The sequence below is a fragment of the Bolinopsis microptera genome, chromosome 9, assembly GCF_026151205.1.
Source record: "Bolinopsis microptera isolate Bmic1 chromosome 9, MBARI_Bmic_1.0, whole genome shotgun sequence".
NCBI classification, from domain to species: domain Eukaryota; kingdom Metazoa; phylum Ctenophora; class Tentaculata; order Lobata; family Bolinopsidae; genus Bolinopsis; species Bolinopsis microptera.
In genome coordinates, this window is record NC_087080.1 from 12,102,476 (window position 1) to 12,119,628 (window position 17,153).

The following is a 17,153-nucleotide window of genomic DNA, read 5'->3' on the forward strand; positions in this document are numbered from 1 at the left end:
GCGGCCATCAGCCAGCCTCCATCCGCAATATTAGAATCACGGAGTTAACATGTGACAGGACACGTAGCGTCACGTGTTGTGTATTCTCTGTAGGGCTGCTAACTTGATACTGGCACGTGGGCATCACACGCGCAGCAGGAGGTTGACACGTGCGATGCGCGCTGTGCACTGAGTGGTTGGTTGTTGTTGCAACGCGCCAATGAGAGGACAGTTCAGCGCTGTATATAATGATGTATGTAATTAGTGCGGTGTGTTAGAGAGAGCAGTGTCCTTGACTCGTTGTTGAGCGTTTCTTTGAGCCAGTGTGTTACGTCACTACGAGCCCGTGATGTCAGGATTTTAGTTTCCGTCTCCGCCCACTCTGCTCCAGATATACTCGGACCCAACCGGACCCGACCTAACTTTTACGCTTCTACTTTTTCTGTGTGTAACCTGTATTTCGTTTGAAGGAAGATTTCAAGCTGGCGCCCGACTCCACAAACGTTATGTCCTACGGGAGTTCATCTCCCACTCTCCCCACAGCCCCTTGTCAGAAGATGGAAACTCAAGAACCCTCTCTCTCTTGCAGCAGTACCTATACCATGATCAAACAGATTGGAACTGGAGGCTATGGAAAGGTCAGTCTACTTCTTTATTCGAAAATCTTCTCTCATCTTGAAACTTTGATATTTGTTGGTAGTCTTGTTTCATAAAATCAGTTTTCGGTACTTTTTTGCCATTTTTCACATCTCACCCTGCCCTTGTTGAATAAACTGAAGACTTCTCATTCGTTCGATTTCTCACAACTTCCACCCTTTCCCACACTCGCTGTCTCAACATAAATATTACATACCACCACCATTCTTATAATTTCACAACCTTGAGTAAAGAATAAAGATTTGCATCTTGGTACATGAACCATATAGTTTGTACCATCGTGTATCATCTCGTTCGCACTTTAACTTTAAGCCTACGTTTTCTCGAGCTGTATGATAATTGACTTCTAGACACAAAGTTGTAAATTAGATCAGAACCACAACTTTCCGACCCTTTGTCCCGGACATGCCCGACCAGGTCTTACTCCAGACACCCCCAGGGTACTTATCCCAAATTAGGTAGTCCCCAGTCCCGTACAGAAGTCCACCGAGCACCCTGAGGCCAAGGGACTTAGGGGACGGTCCGTACTCATCTGTTATTAATCTAATAGTGGGATCATGTAGTAGGACACTGTGAGTCCTAGGTCTAGGTCTGGACTGTCTCCGTACTGATTGCTACTATAAATAGCACCTACCTTACACACTGTGCCCTAAATCTCTTTGATTTACCAACATTGCAATCTCTGATTAGCCGTCACTGGGTATTTAGAACTAACTTGTCTCCCATTGGGCAGCCTCCGAAACACACGCTCTGATTGGTCAGTTTATCCGATAAAAGCGCCTGATTGGCCGGCCCGGGATGTGGTGTCTCCCCTGAGGCCTTCCCCTCTAAATATGTTTATCATTACCTGGTCTCTTACCCACACAAAGGGTTATATATAGCGAGCTCCAATACCCAGCACTCAGCAGTTGTTCCTTAAATGGAATAATATCACTTCCTAATAAGGTATAATAAGGTTAATTAGCCGCGTGTACACAGGACTGTAGCGGCCAAGGCTTGCTAGTGTGCAGAAGTGAGACTCGAGGGTCTCAACTAGAATAATAGATATCAATAGCCTGGTATGTGATGGTTGGTATGTGATTGTAGCCTGGTATGTGATGGTGTGTATCAGTGACCTGTTGTTGTGACTGAGTAGCTTTGTGTACACAGTAAAACTCTCTGATACCCGCTCTCTTGAGCTGAGAGGGTGGGCATCTTATTGAACAGGAAACAGTGTAATACTGGGCACTCACACACACAGCACTAGTACTTCCATCCGGTGTGATCAGGCTCACACCAGGGAAGGGACCGGCGTGATTTGGGTTATATCATCAGATATAGGCTACTACACTCTTAGAGTGATAGATATCGGCCCCAGGAAAGGAACTTCACTAAGAGTGTGTGTCTTGGTAACATGACACCAGGGTTTCATCTCACTGATAAATGTCACGAGATTCTGGTCGGTACGAGTCCCTGAAAAAAAGGGTAAAAACGGGATTTTAATGAACATTCTAGAACGTTTGTTTTAACAAGTTCTGGTTAATCCCCCTTTGATCTGGTGTGTTTGAGTTGAGGAGCGGTAACGCAGTCTCATTGAATCCCTGCATACTACACTGTTATATCCCTGATAAAATAGAGTCACCACATAATATCGCAAGAGTTACGTGGATATAAGAACCGTCACTAACTTAGAGCTCTCTTGTTTTTCGACTTGAAGAAGCGAAAGATCGCTGGTTTTGGGTTTCGAGAAGAATTACGTGCGAATTGAAGCTTTATCTATATGCGAACTTGCCTGCAAAGTGTGTTTTGAGAAGCCTGATGCATTGCTCAATATTTATAAACCAGAACTACTTGGACTGAGACACGAGACAGTAATGTTAAAATCGCCTGTTCTTCACGCCAGCATCCTGATTCCTATTTCGCATATATTAAGAGGAAACGTTTAACCGTTTTCGTGTGGCGACTACGTCAAACGAAACAGTTGCCCAGTTACACCCCCTCTGAAATGATACCTGCGTAGTCTACTAACGTCACTCGTCTTTAGAGGTCGTGAGGTCTTTAGAGGTTGTGAGAAGATATCACTGAGTGAGGTAGGATATAATATATGGTCTGGAGGATTTAATAAGTTCGTCAGAAGATCGGGCTACTTTTCTTGAGAAAGGAGTAGCATGTTTTATAATGCTATGGCTCTGTATCGGGGAAACCTAGAAAGTACTTCCTCAGAACTGATAACTTATAACCGATACTCATTTAACCCGGGAAAAGGGAACTATATCTGGTTCTTTAGAGAGAGGGAGAAATGTAGGGCTCTACACAGAGAGGGTGATAAAAGTTTACAGTTTTGTTCGCCTCTTGTTGCTGTGAAATAAAGCTTCTCTAGCATTAGAGTTAACACTGACAAGCTTCTCCTAAAGGTACCAGATTTGTTAACAATTACAGCTGCTGACTAGACACACCAGTCTACTGTAACTAACAGACTTAATTAGTTACATCGCCTCCTCCCACTTTAGTTAGCGCTAATACAAGTCAGGGTTATTTTAATCCACAATAAGTCAGTGCTATTTTATCTCACACTAAACAATAGAAGTTCTCCTGAAACGGCAGGTTACTAATGACAGTCTGTGATTTAACAAGCTCGTCCCCTTTTTTAATGTGATCTAAACATTGTCCCTGCCTTTAAACATGATCTAACAAACAAACTGACATTTTGTCTCCCAACAATAAAACCTGATCTAATCGGGCCTGGTTTTAAAAGAACTGGTTTTGTTACTCTCCCACTGAGTAGTGTACTTGTAGTTATTAGAAGGTAGCAAGCCCGGGCATGATTACAGCGGTCAGTTATTCTGCAAACTTTGTGTGCGAGAGAGAGCTTTACTTACGAGAATGAGGGCTGAAGTAGCCCTAAAGTTGGACCTTCTAGTCAAATCCACAGATTGCTTCCACCACGTGACACATCCTAGCCAATCAGCGTGCAGAGAGATCTTTTCACGTGACACATCCTAGCCAGTCACGGTGCAGCCTCCTGCAGCGTTACCTTGCTTACCTTGCTACGGTGTGGAGACATTGCAATGTGACATGCAAACACTGACCTTCTCACTACATTCAGATTATGTATACTACACACTTTCAGTACTACTGTCACACCTTCAAAGGAATTTGAAAAGAGATGTTCTGGTGTCTTTTCAAAGAGATGTGCTGGTGTCTTTGATCCGCAGAACAGGGCGGAAGGTGATATTAGGTCAGGTTTAAATGAAGGTGAAAGTGCAGGTGACACTGTCCAGCTAAGTGAGGTAAGGTGCAGCTGTCACCTTTACTCCACGTGCTGTCACTTTCACTCCACGTGCAGTTTTGGTATTCTCAATCAAAACTCAGTCATTTCCCACCACAAGGAGGCTCCTGACACTGCCTTGTAATTACTACTAGTATTACAGAGTGACCCGTATTAGAGATGAAGTAATAGTCTGATCATCTTAACCGTTGTAGTGATGTCATCAGATCTTGTGGGGGTTACAGACAGGGGATCGTAATGTCTTGCAACACAGACGCAACCTTCATGTTCCTGTTAGTTACGGCTTATTTGATTACACATTATATGTCATTCGATTTACCCGGCTGGATAATATTAATACCATCAGGATATCCAAGTGTAGCCAGGATTATGCTGAGGAATCTGGAAAAGTATTCCAGGAATTTGAGTGATGCTCTGAATGTGCAGTGTTTTTACATGAAGCAATGATTTCTGACAATGATGCTTAGTCATCAACATTATCAACAGTAGGTGATAGAATAAAGTAATCTGAGCTATCAATTCAACACCTGAGCAGCTGGGCCACGCCCGGCTATCACCATGGTGATTGGACCAGAAGCATCACGTGGGCGGAGCTCTGATACTTTGATTGGTTGTCGCACTTGTCAAAACTGAGGTCACGTTTCAAAGTGGAGGTTCAGCCGTGCTATAGTTCTCTTACATTATTATATCCTATTTTTGGAGGTGACTTAGTGAGCAGTAGCTACAGTTCTGTGATGTTTTACAAGGCCTCTGTGTTTGACGTTTTTACTCTGTGTATGCGAGAAATGTAAAACTAGTAGTTTTACAATTGATCTAGAGGAAGCTGGCAGATTGGGTCCAGTCATGGTGGATGGCAATATTCCAATATTTTTAAAATTTATCATGATTAAAAAACGTCTAGAAATAAAACCAAGTCATGAAAATTCCAACTTATCAGATTTTCAGAAGTAGATTCCGCCTGTCATGACCTTCTCTCAAACAATTACGTAACTTTGAAGGGAGAAACACCCTCACGTCCCCCTGAACACTGCTTGATAAGAGTATTATCTGTGAAACTAAACACGCACGTGAACTAGACTTCTGGTTTACAGATAAGATTACCCGGCCGAATTCTTTAACGATAAGATCATGAAAACTTACAGTTTCTCAGAGTGCCCTGCCTCTTCTACATTGAAATTTGAAGTGTTATTTAGGCGAGTAAATTTTTTAAGTGGCGCTAAAAAGACAACAATTAGCGCTAAATCTGGACATTCTCAAACACTTTCTATCTAATCTGAGCTCCGTGCGTGATCACTCTTTTAAGTGTAAATTGTGCACACGTACACCCTGTAATAACACAGTTCACACGTACACCCTGTAATAACACAGTTCAGTCGAGTCTGCTATCTAATTAGCTATATCTGCCTCCTCTAATTAGCTATAATAAGCTATATCTCCAGATTGTATCTGGGGTTAAGTGGACACGCCTCTATCTTGTTGACCTTGTTAGCATTCTATTGTCTGTGCTGTATCCTGTTAACAATCAGACACAACTAGCCTGGAGCTAACCAATCAAAGCACTGCAAACCAGTCTGATAACCAATCAGAAGTGGTGTAACGAGCCAGTAAGATCAGTGTAATTTCCGATCACATTATATAAGTTGACAGATAAGCTACACTCGCACCTAACAAGGAGTTTCAACTGTCAGCACTGTGCGTTACTGCGGCCACCGTTACTTGTCAGCGTCACCATGGTAACTTGTCAACAATTTGTCATCTCTCTGTCTCTCTCTCTCTCTCTCACTTCCTCTCAAACAATACAAAAAGTAACCCTCCTGTAGTTTAACAGCTACCTTTCTCTCAATTCTTGGTATAATCTACCACACACAATACCGTAATCTGGGAAGTTGCTTCTTCTTTTTCAGAAAAGCGAAATTAACCCAAATCGACTCCAGAGTAGTTGTCACGTGATCTCAGGCCGTGTTCTGATTGGTTAGTGACAAGTAATGCTCCGTAATAAGGACAACTAACCCAACCCTCATTAGATGTAAATACGCTGTACGTTAGTCTTTAAATTTACACACAAGCCAATGTGAGCTTATATTGCATAATTCAGGAGACAAGTATCTGTAACAATGTGTAATAAATTATAACTGTGAATATTCAACAGGATAATTAGAAAACCAATAAGAATTCTCCGAAATTGACGGTCAATAATGCTTACTGTTAATTCTGTGCGAAGTTAATATTCAATATAACTTAATACTCGTGACGTACGACACCGTGAAAGAGCGACAACAGTTAAATTAAAAGCTCGTTCATTTAGTAGCTTCCACCTATTCGTGACGTACATGCTACGCACAAGGGCCAAGTTAAGACGTTAAAAGGCAGTAAAGTAATTACCTTGGGACAACAACCTATCAGCTCTCTCTCTCTCTCTCTCTCTCTTCATGATTACAGATATCCTCAATATCACCCCATCTTACACTTCGTTTCTTCAAATCTCACTATAATCCATCCCTCACTGCTGTACTGTATTCTGATTGTACAATGTATGTACTAACCTTCCCTCTCTCCCTCAGGTATACCTGGCTCAACACAAATACACAGGAAAACAAGTAGCTATTAAAGTTATGTCTCAGTCCCGGATTTCCAGATATTTGGAGCTAGACGGACAGAGAGTCCCAGCTGAGATTGCTCTCATCGCTAACTTATCACACAGCTCTATTATTCAGGTAACTTGAGAACTTGTTAGTTGTTGCACGTGCAGCTGCACAGTGCACGCAATATTGTAGTGTTTCGTCTGTACCATGGTACACTATTCATTGTTTTTCTCCTCTTCTTTACTAAGAGTCGGTGAATTATATGTTTGGTATCACGTGCACATATATTAAATGATTTGACCCCGTGTTAGCTAGCTTAGAGCTGCAGGGTCTAAGATTGTACAGTGGCGAGTCATCTAGAAATTTGTAGGAAGTCCCTCAGCTGTGCGAACAATCTCATGATTAAACTGCTGCTAGTCACTTGTCGCGACGGCTCAATGCTCATGGTCGAACAGTAACACTGCACATTGGACCCGTGCCAAAGAAACCAAAACATTCGTACTTTCGGCTTTCGTTTCTGAACCAAGTCTGTGCCAAACTACACAAATCTACTCAAAACACAGTTTAATTAACCTGTTATCCCACTCCAATAGCAACTAAGATGTAGTAACCATAGTAACTAAGATATAGTAACCATGGTAACTAACACTCCTCCTCCCCTCAGTACATCGCTCACTTCAAAGTACCAGGAGGATGGTGCCTGGTGATGGAGTACCCTCACGGTTACCTCGACTTGTTCGAGCTGATCTGTGACAGAGGCAGACTTAATGAGAAACACACTCGCAAGATTATCAGACAGGTAAATAGTTCACTTCAAAATTCATTTCCTGTTTTTTTTGGTGCCAAGATCTTATATTTCCGTTCCATCTATATTGATCTCTCTAGAATATCTCTTCTCAAAAAAGATACGGTTTAACCAGAATATTCCGGCTATTTCTAGAAATCTAAGAAGTAACCCTTCCCATCTCGCAGGTTCTACAAGCTATAAACCACTGTTTAAAAAGTAAAGTGGATCACAGGGACCTGAAAGACGAGAACCTTCTCGTGAACCCTGACAACCTCCACGTCAAGCTGATTGACTTCGGGTCCGCTTCTCAACTGACAGATAGAGCTTACACCAGGTTCCAGGGAACTGATGTGTACCTGCCCCCAGAGTGGTACACCCGACACAGCTACATGGCTCTCCCTGCCACCTCCTGGGCTATTGGCTGTCTCATCTTCACCTGTCTCTCTGGAGACTCTCCCTTCGCTACTAGAGATGAGGTAATTATCTCTTTAACTTTTGTTGATTTCGCAACTTTTCTTTTGTTGTGTTCGGAGTTGGAAACCTTGTAATAAGCGGTTATATTTTAACGGTTTTTTAAACATGCACACTTAATACTAGATAGGGCCCACTTTTAGTACATCGGGCCCAACATGTCTCAACTAAATCACTCCTATGTATCTAGAACCACTTAGCACAGGCTCCAACCCCCTTTCAAAGACTCATCTACCATAAACAGCCAGTCTCGTGAACTCTAGTCGATATATTCGCTCTAAATAGGCTAGAGATCCTCTTTAAAACACACGTTTAACCTTCAGAGTTGCACAGAGAGTGAGTTATTAATCAGTGTGAGTGAATTAACAGGCGGCAGCATTAAAACCTGGGGGACACCTCAAAATAGTGGTGATCTCACGACCCCCTTAATATTATAGCAGCCTATCTTCGCTGAGATCACCTGTATAAATACACTGCTCTCCTTGATTAACAGTTATAAAGTCACGTGATATATAATATACCTGCACAGTGCACTGTGTTTCCGAGCTGTAACCATGTGTTTCTGTTAGTAACCATGTGTTACCCCTAGTTACACACACACACACACCTAATGAAACACACGTTATCACACACGTGTTTTCTACATGACAAAGGAGTCTCTCAGATCACAGCTAATAATACGCTTTACTTTAAGAGGAGGAGTACACATTAGAGTGTAGTATTGTGGCCACACCTCCCTGCTAGTATGCATTATCTTATTATGACGAGCAATAGTCACTGCTCTCTTTCTATGTCTATTGTCGTGGTGATGGTTGTTAGGTCACTGTGGTGATAGTTAGATCACCAGTGTCTTGTGATGTAGAGTTGTTGTGACCTTGTACTAAACACGTCATAACTCTCAAGGTTTCCAACTGCGGAACTATTATGAGATTTTTCCTTTTTGGAGTTTTAATAACATGTCTAAAAATATATCCTTGTGTTTAACTAACCTCTCCTATTTCTCCAGGTGAAGAAGTCCCAGATACCATGGGAGAAGCTCCCCTCCAACTTATCAGACAACTGTTTTGACATGTTGAAAGGATGTCTCCAGACGTCAGCTCGCCACAGGATCAACCTCAAGACCCTGGCAGCTCATCCCTGGTTACAAATGGACAGCTGAAAAACCGACTGACCATATATGGGCATGCTACCATGTATGGTCAAAACAACACTGCCATCCCGTGTTGAACTCTAGGATACAATATAAACTGCAGCCACTTTGATTAGGATATGGTATGGGTATATTTGATATACGGCTCAGACTTGGCGATGTTTACAGCTACTTCCGTTCATTACGATTACACTAATTATATGATTAATTATAATTATGCACATAATTAATTATGATTATGCACTAGACGCTTATCCGAAAGTTTCGTTAACGAACCTGGTGTTTTTGATTTAACAGGAGATTTTTTCTGCGGGTTTAACTTGATTGACTATTTATCTAATGGACCGACTTATCATTATGATGTAATATCACGTCTGATATTACTTCTACACGTTTATCAGTGATGATTATTATATAATTTGCTCTATACTCCTTTTATATAATTATTTATATATTCCATGTTTAATGTGAAATATTTTAAACAACTTTGTCAAGCTGGCAGACTTTCTACGTCGGCTAGATATATGTGGAGTCATGGCAAATCTGACCATCATTTAATCCGTTTTATTATTTTAAAATAGGCTTTCAAACCGTAAAGTCGAACATTTTAACTAAACTCTGTTACCAATTTTTCAGATGCAACTCTGCCGAGATTAACATTATATATTTCAATATGTGGTGGGATATATTAGTTAATGAACTAATTAATCAGTTAATTAAGTTAAAACTTGGCATGGTTTTCTTTTCTTTGTTTGTTTAGCGGGATCTTGTTTGATATCGTAGTATTTGGGGTGTAGATTAAGGTGAATTGTAGATAATAGCTAAAACTAAAACTAATTAGGTTCGCACTGCTAGTTAAAACACAAGTGTAGAATGTTACCACGGTAACAAATCATGTAATACGATGCTGGCTCATCTTCTCTTAATGTGCAACGAATTTTGTAATTGTTAATTATCTGACCAAGTGTCTGACACCACTTCAAACATCCCGGGTCTTCCCTCACAATTCTACCCTGACTCAACTCAGCTGAATTTCTTTAAAAACCCTTCCGGGGCATTAACATTTCCGGAAATAATGGTTAAAGTCGGGTGCCAGCTTGAATTCGGGAAGTTGGAAGTGCGTGTGCAGACTTATCAGTTCGAGATATTAACGTTAGTTTCACAACTCCTTCATAAATAATTCAATTTGACTACCCCTATATTTCCGTGCTTTAACTGGACCGTGAAATATCGGACCTAGCCGGATATCGTGTTGCTAATGTAGCACGGATATCGTGTTGCTAATGTAGCACGGATATCGTAATCTTGGAACTTGACCTTGAACTGATAAGGTTATCAGTTAATGATAAGCTAGACAGGATGAATCAAAATTAAGCTAACCTGATAAATGCCAGTGATGGATTGAGGTTGAAACGTGCCGAGATCAGGTCAGCACCAAGATTACGGGACCGGAGAATTTTATCCGTACTCTTACTGTCCGATTATATTTATTTTATTTATTTGTGTTATGTACCAATGTGTGACTCCAATGTGTAGGGTATGTTCGTGACCATGTAAGGGCATGCTACCATATATGGGCATGTTTCCATATATGGGCATAGTATTGTATACTAATTTACCAACTTTTTGTCTGAGCAACTAAAACACTAAGAAAAACTTAAATGCACGGCCAAAAACAACAAATATCACTGATGTGTGAATACCATATATGGGCATGGTACAGTCACGTGAGTAAAGGTGATGGTTTACAGTGTTCTAGTTGCTCAGTAAGATTACTAGGTGTACAAATGTGCTATCAGTGAATTTTGTGGCGAGTGACAGAATATGATCATGAGATAACGGCAACATTTCGACAATATTTGGTCCCAAAAACTCTCTTTTACCAGACTTAGAACTTTTCCTTAAAATTTAACGGGCGACGCCCTTTCATTAGCCATATTAGCAGTGTTGCCAAGTGCCCGTGACTACTGAAACCACGTGACATATTCTGAACACTCCGCCACAAAAGATAACCGCGACCTATTAACGACCACATCTCTTGTCTGAACTTAACCCAATCAGAAGCCGGCTTGCTATCCAACTAAACAATCCCAAGTAGCCGGCTCTTCATTCAACTGTTTAATAAGAGATGTGCTTTACTATTGTGTCTTTCATTGTATCTTAACTTGATATAATATAATGTTCACTTGTTATGAGACATATTATATACTCTGAGGCAATGTTCGGGTTTTATTTGTTTCTCCATAATAGTTGTTCTAATTTCGCGAATATTTTGGAAGGAATACTGCGACCACGCGGTTAATAATAATCCAGAAGCTCAATAGAAGGAAAAACGAAACATACTTATTCTGAAGAACATAGTAGATTCCAGAACTTGAAATTCCAGAACTTGAAATCAAAATTGTTGACCTTCTGAGTCTTATATCGTCATAGTGATGCTGAAGAAGAAAACAACCTGATGTAATGATGTAATCCTGCTCCCCTTTTCTCACTACTGCATACCAATACTAATAGCTACAGTAATACTAGCAGTGATCACATGTTTCCGGTCCCTCAGACCTGCGCTGCACTTCCCGGATATCAGTGTCATTGAACTTGAAAATTTGGTGGCTTCTCGCATTGTACTGATATAACATAAGGAACTTTAGGAACTATTAGCGGAGATTTTAACCGCTGGAGTATCACCCGGATATGTGCTCTTTTCTGTAGAAAGAGTTTAAATGAATCATGCGGTTTATGAGTGTTTTATGTGTGACATTTTTGTGATAGCTAACGATCATAACAGCTGATGCAAAGTTTGCGGAAGTGATTTCTTTAAACGGAGATCCTGTTACCAGTATGCAAGGATCGACCGGGACCGCTTTTTTGGCCGAGACCGGCACTACTGGCAGTATGTACTATGTACTATGTAAGTTTTCTACCGATGAGAACACTTCCGAAATCAACTACTAAAGGAGCAATTTTACCAGAAAAATCAAACTTTTCGCACGCCGTGGCCATCTCCAAGTCAATTTTAACCAAAAAAAGAAGATCATGCCAAAAAGTCATGAAATTCCTTTACCCTTTCACAAGACTACAGCAAATCGACCGTATGAGAAATGTATTCTATTGATCGTCCCATTTATAATGTAAATGTATAGGATAACAATCTCAACATTCAATCTAGCACCAAAGCCTTCAGTCTACACGAAGGATGAAGGATCAATAATTTGTCTGTCCAATCACAAGCTGGAATACACACCACGTGACTTGTTTGTGCTAAGTTTGGACACAAATCTCCTGACACCGAATATAAATTTTGAAGTTACTTTCCTGGGAATTTTTGCTAGTTCTATCGTTATTACAACGTCTCCGTGTTAGTATAGTGGTGAGTATACCCGCCTGTCACGCGGGTGACCAGGGTTCGATTCCCTGACATGGAGTTCTTTTACTGCTGAGTATAAGTTGTATCTTAATAGTGGTGCACCACAGAACTGACCATTAATAATAATAAATACTTCAATTTATTATTATTAATGTTCAGTTCCGTTGAGAAAAATATTACCATTTTATCGTGTGACCAGCAGAGACCATACCACGGATGTTTCTCAAAAGGATTTCCGGTTACCAGTACGGCAATGAGTTTGTGTAAGGACATGTGTAATGCCTTACAGGGGACGTATCAGAAAAGCTAAAAGGAAGTTAGTGAGCAAAATTTTGGTCTACTCAATTTTGTGTCCATGACAATCGCGATTCGTTTGCTGCGGTGGCTGATCTTTTAGCTGAGAGAATTCTGTTTGCTTGCTCGGTAGCGAGGTTACAGCACCAGTTTAATTTGAATGTCATTTGAATGTGGAGAATGATGTTGTCTTCCTACGAGGTTGCATTTCGAAACGAAACACTCCAGGATAGGGCCTATACAATGTCACCAAGTGACAGACTCAGTTCGCGGTAATATCGGCATTATCAGTCAATTACTGTTCGATTCAACTGATAATATAAATCAAGAGGCTTGCATATAATGAACATATTGACACGGGTGCAGAGTTGAGTCTGTACGGAACCTAGTAGTTTCAGATCCTTGTTTAACTTGCCGTACAGCAAGGTCATCCACTACTTTGTCCGGCGAGGCACATAACTCCCTCTACAACTCCATGACAAATGTTTCATATATACTAGCCGAGTTCACAAGATATATCCTTGTGTTTGAGAAGAGCTCGTTAGAACTGCTTCCTTTCCCTTCAGTATCCCACAGTCTCTCGAGTTTCGTAACTGCCAGAGAACTCTCTTAAACAATTACTAGACTCGGTGATTATAAATCAAGAGGCTTGCATATAATGAACATATTGAACATATATACAACGCGCGCGCTAATTAAAGTGCTCGAGAGCGCACAAAACCCTAATCAATAGCTATTCGCGCGTTCCAGCTTTATGTAACGCGCGACCTGTAAACATGATACGATTTGACAGTTTTATGCACTGCGAAATAGTTAATATTTTCAGGCCTCAGGGGATTATTCCCAAAAATTTACAATCCTAGGCGTTCACGCTCTCAAAGCATAATAACGAATACGCCCATAAAAAATGATATATTGTTTAAGTACTTGTACAACGAACATAAACTAAGTACAACGAACATAAACTAACTAGGAAACATATGAAACAAGACTTACTGTACAGTTCTGAGCATGGGAAGATGAGATATAAACTCCAAATCATCTGTGTAAATAGTGTAGTCGTGGTTATCTAGAAGACGTGGTATCTGCGATTAGTGTCGGTCAAATGTTGATAATAAAAGGCTCGAGTGGAGAACGGATATAATACCGTTAACTAAAGAACTATTAATTAATAAAACAATTACATATTACAGAGAATATATTGTATTCTGCTCAATAACTTAATAACTTTGATTCTACATATTTGTCATAGTAAATGTAAAAAAGTGAAGATATTTGGTAAAGTGTGTTTGTAAAGAGCAAACCTCTCTGAGTATATTGTCGAACATTCTGGAAAGAGCTAGAACCTTCTCTTGATCGGGATTGTGTTTATCACCGTCAAACAACAATACCTGTAACAGTTTAGTAACACTTTTCAGCTTTCTTATTATAAACGTGGGCTATGAAATGTTGATATTAACAGTGCCACCCACTAACACTCGCCATCCAACATTAGGAGTAACCGTTACTATGGTTACATCACTGGTAACGTTACTATGGTTACTATGGTTACTGACAATCTCTTCATTAAAAGATCTCCTCACACTTCCACAACCTTTCAGTTTTTTCTAATTCTTACTATGTTAGTATAATAATGTATGTTCTCTACTCTCATATCAGGCAATGATTTGCACATACCTACTGTTAACCCACTAATCAGGATTGGTCAATATCAAAAAAGCTGAAGCAAGTAAGAGCTTTAAACGCACGTGCAATTTAGCGGAATGCACGTGTAAATATCGCACGTTTTCAGGAATTTTAATGAAATTTTTAATTAACTTATGAAGTGAAAAAGGAAATGAACAGACAATAACTCACGTGTTCATTGGAGGGCAAGTCACTGAAGCTTGATGAAGGAGCAGATGTGCAGTCAGGAGTGCAGTATAGCACACAGGGAGGTTTCTCAATAGCTCGGCGTGGAGCACGTCTTCTGAACTGCAGGGAAAGGGTATAATGTATGTGACCTAACTCATTTTATGTTTTAGTCAATAAAACAAACAACAAACACTGACTGAGCTCATGTCTAGCAACGTAGCTTTTTCTCTTTTTTTCTCAATCTTTAAACCAACAACTAATGTTTTCCTATGAAAAAACAGGGAAGAGGATGGAAAACCAACGGGACGGATGGCTAGCCGGAGAGAAAAGATGGGATTATAATGAGGCAGTGTAATAATAATTTAACACAATTCTGTAGCTCCGTAGATGCTATTTGCACGGTTATTCTCACCACAAATTCTTAACGATTTATTTTGTTTAAAGGATTCTGGATGGCATATATTTTGGTTAATTTTTGTCAGGTTTCAGAAAAATATGCCTCACCTCCCGGCTCCCAACAGGAATTTACATCTGTAAGCCTTTAAAATTTTGAACCACGAAAATGAAATAAAGCATTTTTATCCCGCTTATATCAACAATCCAAATAAAAAATAAAGATTGCCGATGTCAAAGCGGCTGGCCTCGCGATATAATCCAAAAACTAGATACTCAATATATGAAGATACTAGTAACAAATATAAAAACCAAAAGTACTTATTTGACTTTTTTTTATAAATTTATCACACACGGTAAAAACTTATGGACGTATATCACTCATTATCATGTATCACTCTCTATCATCTTGTCCTCACTACAAATATTACCACTTCTGATATAATAATGTTTTTTAGTGTCTTCTTTGGCTATCTGTTTCATTTCCAAGACCAACCGCTGATGGATAGCTCGATCTTCAGGTGATCGATCTGGAGATATGATAACAGTTTTGTGATCTTCACACAGTCTCAATTTTTTGGCATTTACTAATATCTGATGAACGGTACTAGAATTACCTAGCGAAACTTTTACTGGTCTCGTCTTGTCGGCTGATTACCTCCCAACCCGGATAGCTGCAAAACGTGGTTTTTCTTCAATCTGTTGAAGTATTGCATCCACCCAAGGATTGCACACATAACAGTAGGTTTATATTCTTTCATATTTACAGTTTATTTTTTGATGGGATCGAATCGAATCGGAAAGAAAGTGAATTTATTGGTTATCCCAACTTTATCATTCAACACCAGCGTAATACTTCTAATAACGTATGGTGTGAGTTGAAATGGTTCAGTGATTCTCTTCACGCCTTCTGGGTAACTGAACAATAAGCTTTAGTAATATAGAGAATATGGAGGGTGATGCAAACTACAAACAAAACAAACAGTAGTTTAGTGAGGCGTGTAACAAGGTTACCATGGTAACAAGGTTACCACTCATCACCAGATAGAGGTTTGGGTAAACTAACTCCCACTATTTAAACCCTGTCCTCCACCTCAAACCTCACATTTTACATTTTACAAACCACCGCCTAAAGTATTCAAGATGTTGAAAGCAGTACTAGTGGTAGTTTTGGTAGCGAGCTCCATCGCTGGGGACGACTTCGATGACGGCATCAACTTCAGGATCCTTAAGAAGAACTACTTGAACAAAGATCTAGCAGGAGGGCTGAGGTTCGGAGTGGGGTACGGGGTGAGTTTGGAGAGCCTAGACCCAGATCAAATCTCCTTCAAGAAGTACACAGGAGGAAGGTATATGGATATAGAACGATCTCAGCTTGGTAAAGTGGACCTCAAGCCGTACGAGGAGGCGTTCTGTGACTCTGATCACGAAGATGACTACGACCCTAACGACGGAGAAGTAGATGAGGACTGTTTCCCGGCTATTAAAGGGTTCATCTCAGTAGAGAGCGCATCTTGCGAGCTAGCGGGACGATACGTCCTGAGTTACAAGGGAGCCAGTAAACGCTTCAATATCATCGTGAGACAGTGTGGTAGCAGATACGACTGGTTTGAGGATGACTACTGGAGCGACGGTGAGACCGACATGGAGTTTGAGAACTTCTACAACGAAGAGCAGAACGAGAATGAGACCTTCCTGGGAGTCAACGAGGACAACTTCATGAACAACGGAATTTACGGAGGATTCAGAGTGAGGGTGGGGGCTGAGAACCTGGACCTGGAGAAGCTGAAGTTGTACAAGGAAGGGAGCGAGTCTCTGCCTGAAGGAATGTCTCTCGATAAGAAGATCTACGAGCGGACCTGTGATGACCAGTCAGATGACTCAGACGACTCTGACTCCGATGATAACGAGAATAAGATCTGCAAGGCTGCTATCTACGGTTTCATCACCGCCTCCCCCGCCGAGTGCTCTATGGACGGTGACTATTACTTGGAGTACGACGGTAAGAAGGTAGAGTTTGAGGTACATGTGAAGTCCTGTGGTAATGATGATTGGGACGAGTACGAGTCTGATTATATGTATGACTCTGATATGGACGACTAAAAGTGCTGGTGGTGTGTATTAACTATTAAGGTTCATGCCTCATATTTATTTTGCAAGTTCTAAATTTTGTTTTCCTTGTATGTAGAACTGGATCAAAGGATCATAAATTGAAAAAGTTTTCTCTCCCGCCCAAAATAGCATTCACTTTCTGTACGGTGTTTTCAAGACCAGATCTTTGATCGAACTCCTTCACAATAATAAATAAAACAATACCCCACCAGAGCTCTAATTTCACATATAACAAAGAGAAA

The 17,153-nt window shown here is 40.5% G+C and overlaps 2 protein-coding genes and 1 non-coding gene across 3 annotated transcripts in view; 2 read left to right on the top strand and 1 right to left on the bottom strand.

Moving 5' to 3' along the window:
* Window positions 1–17,153, bottom strand: part of LOC134820774 (uncharacterized protein C6orf136 homolog) — a 42,654-nt gene that overhangs the window by 21,091 nt on the left and 4,410 nt on the right. The window contains exons 3-5 of the mRNA XM_063831364.1: window positions 14,410–14,526; window positions 13,857–13,943; window positions 13,549–13,637 (exon numbers count right to left, since the gene is read on the bottom strand). Of these exons, the coding sequence (XP_063687434.1) occupies window positions 13,549–13,637; window positions 13,857–13,943; window positions 14,410–14,526 (293 nt within the window). The remainder of the gene's footprint in view (window positions 1–13,548; window positions 13,638–13,856; window positions 13,944–14,409; window positions 14,527–17,153) is intronic.
* LOC134820484 (serine/threonine-protein kinase pim-2-like) lies at window positions 191–11,113 on the top strand. The gene is made up of 5 exons (XM_063830881.1): window positions 191–617; window positions 6,466–6,618; window positions 7,151–7,285; window positions 7,459–7,749; window positions 8,751–11,113. Exons 1-5 carry the CDS (start codon window positions 486–488, stop codon window positions 8,901–8,903), a joined length of 864 nt encoding a protein of 287 aa, XP_063686951.1. The 5' UTR covers window positions 191–485; the 3' UTR covers window positions 8,904–11,113.
* Window positions 12,245–12,316, top strand: Trnad-guc (transfer RNA aspartic acid (anticodon GUC)). The gene has a single exon. It is a non-coding gene; the product is annotated as a tRNA-Asp (tRNA).

What these genes read in the sequence shown, in the direction of transcription:
- LOC134820484 (XM_063830881.1), top strand. Translation starts at nt 486, where the DNA reads ATGTCCTACGGGAGTTCATCTCCCACTCTCCCCACAGCCCCTTGTCAG. An exon ending in GAACTGGAGGCTATGGAAAG is followed by an intron (nt 618 to 6,465) that starts GTCAGTCTACTT and finishes TCTCTCCCTCAG; the next exon opens with GTATACCTGGCTCAACACAA. An exon ending in CCTTCGCTACTAGAGATGAG is followed by an intron (nt 7,750 to 8,750) that starts GTAATTATCTCT and finishes CTATTTCTCCAG; the next exon opens with GTGAAGAAGTCCCAGATACC.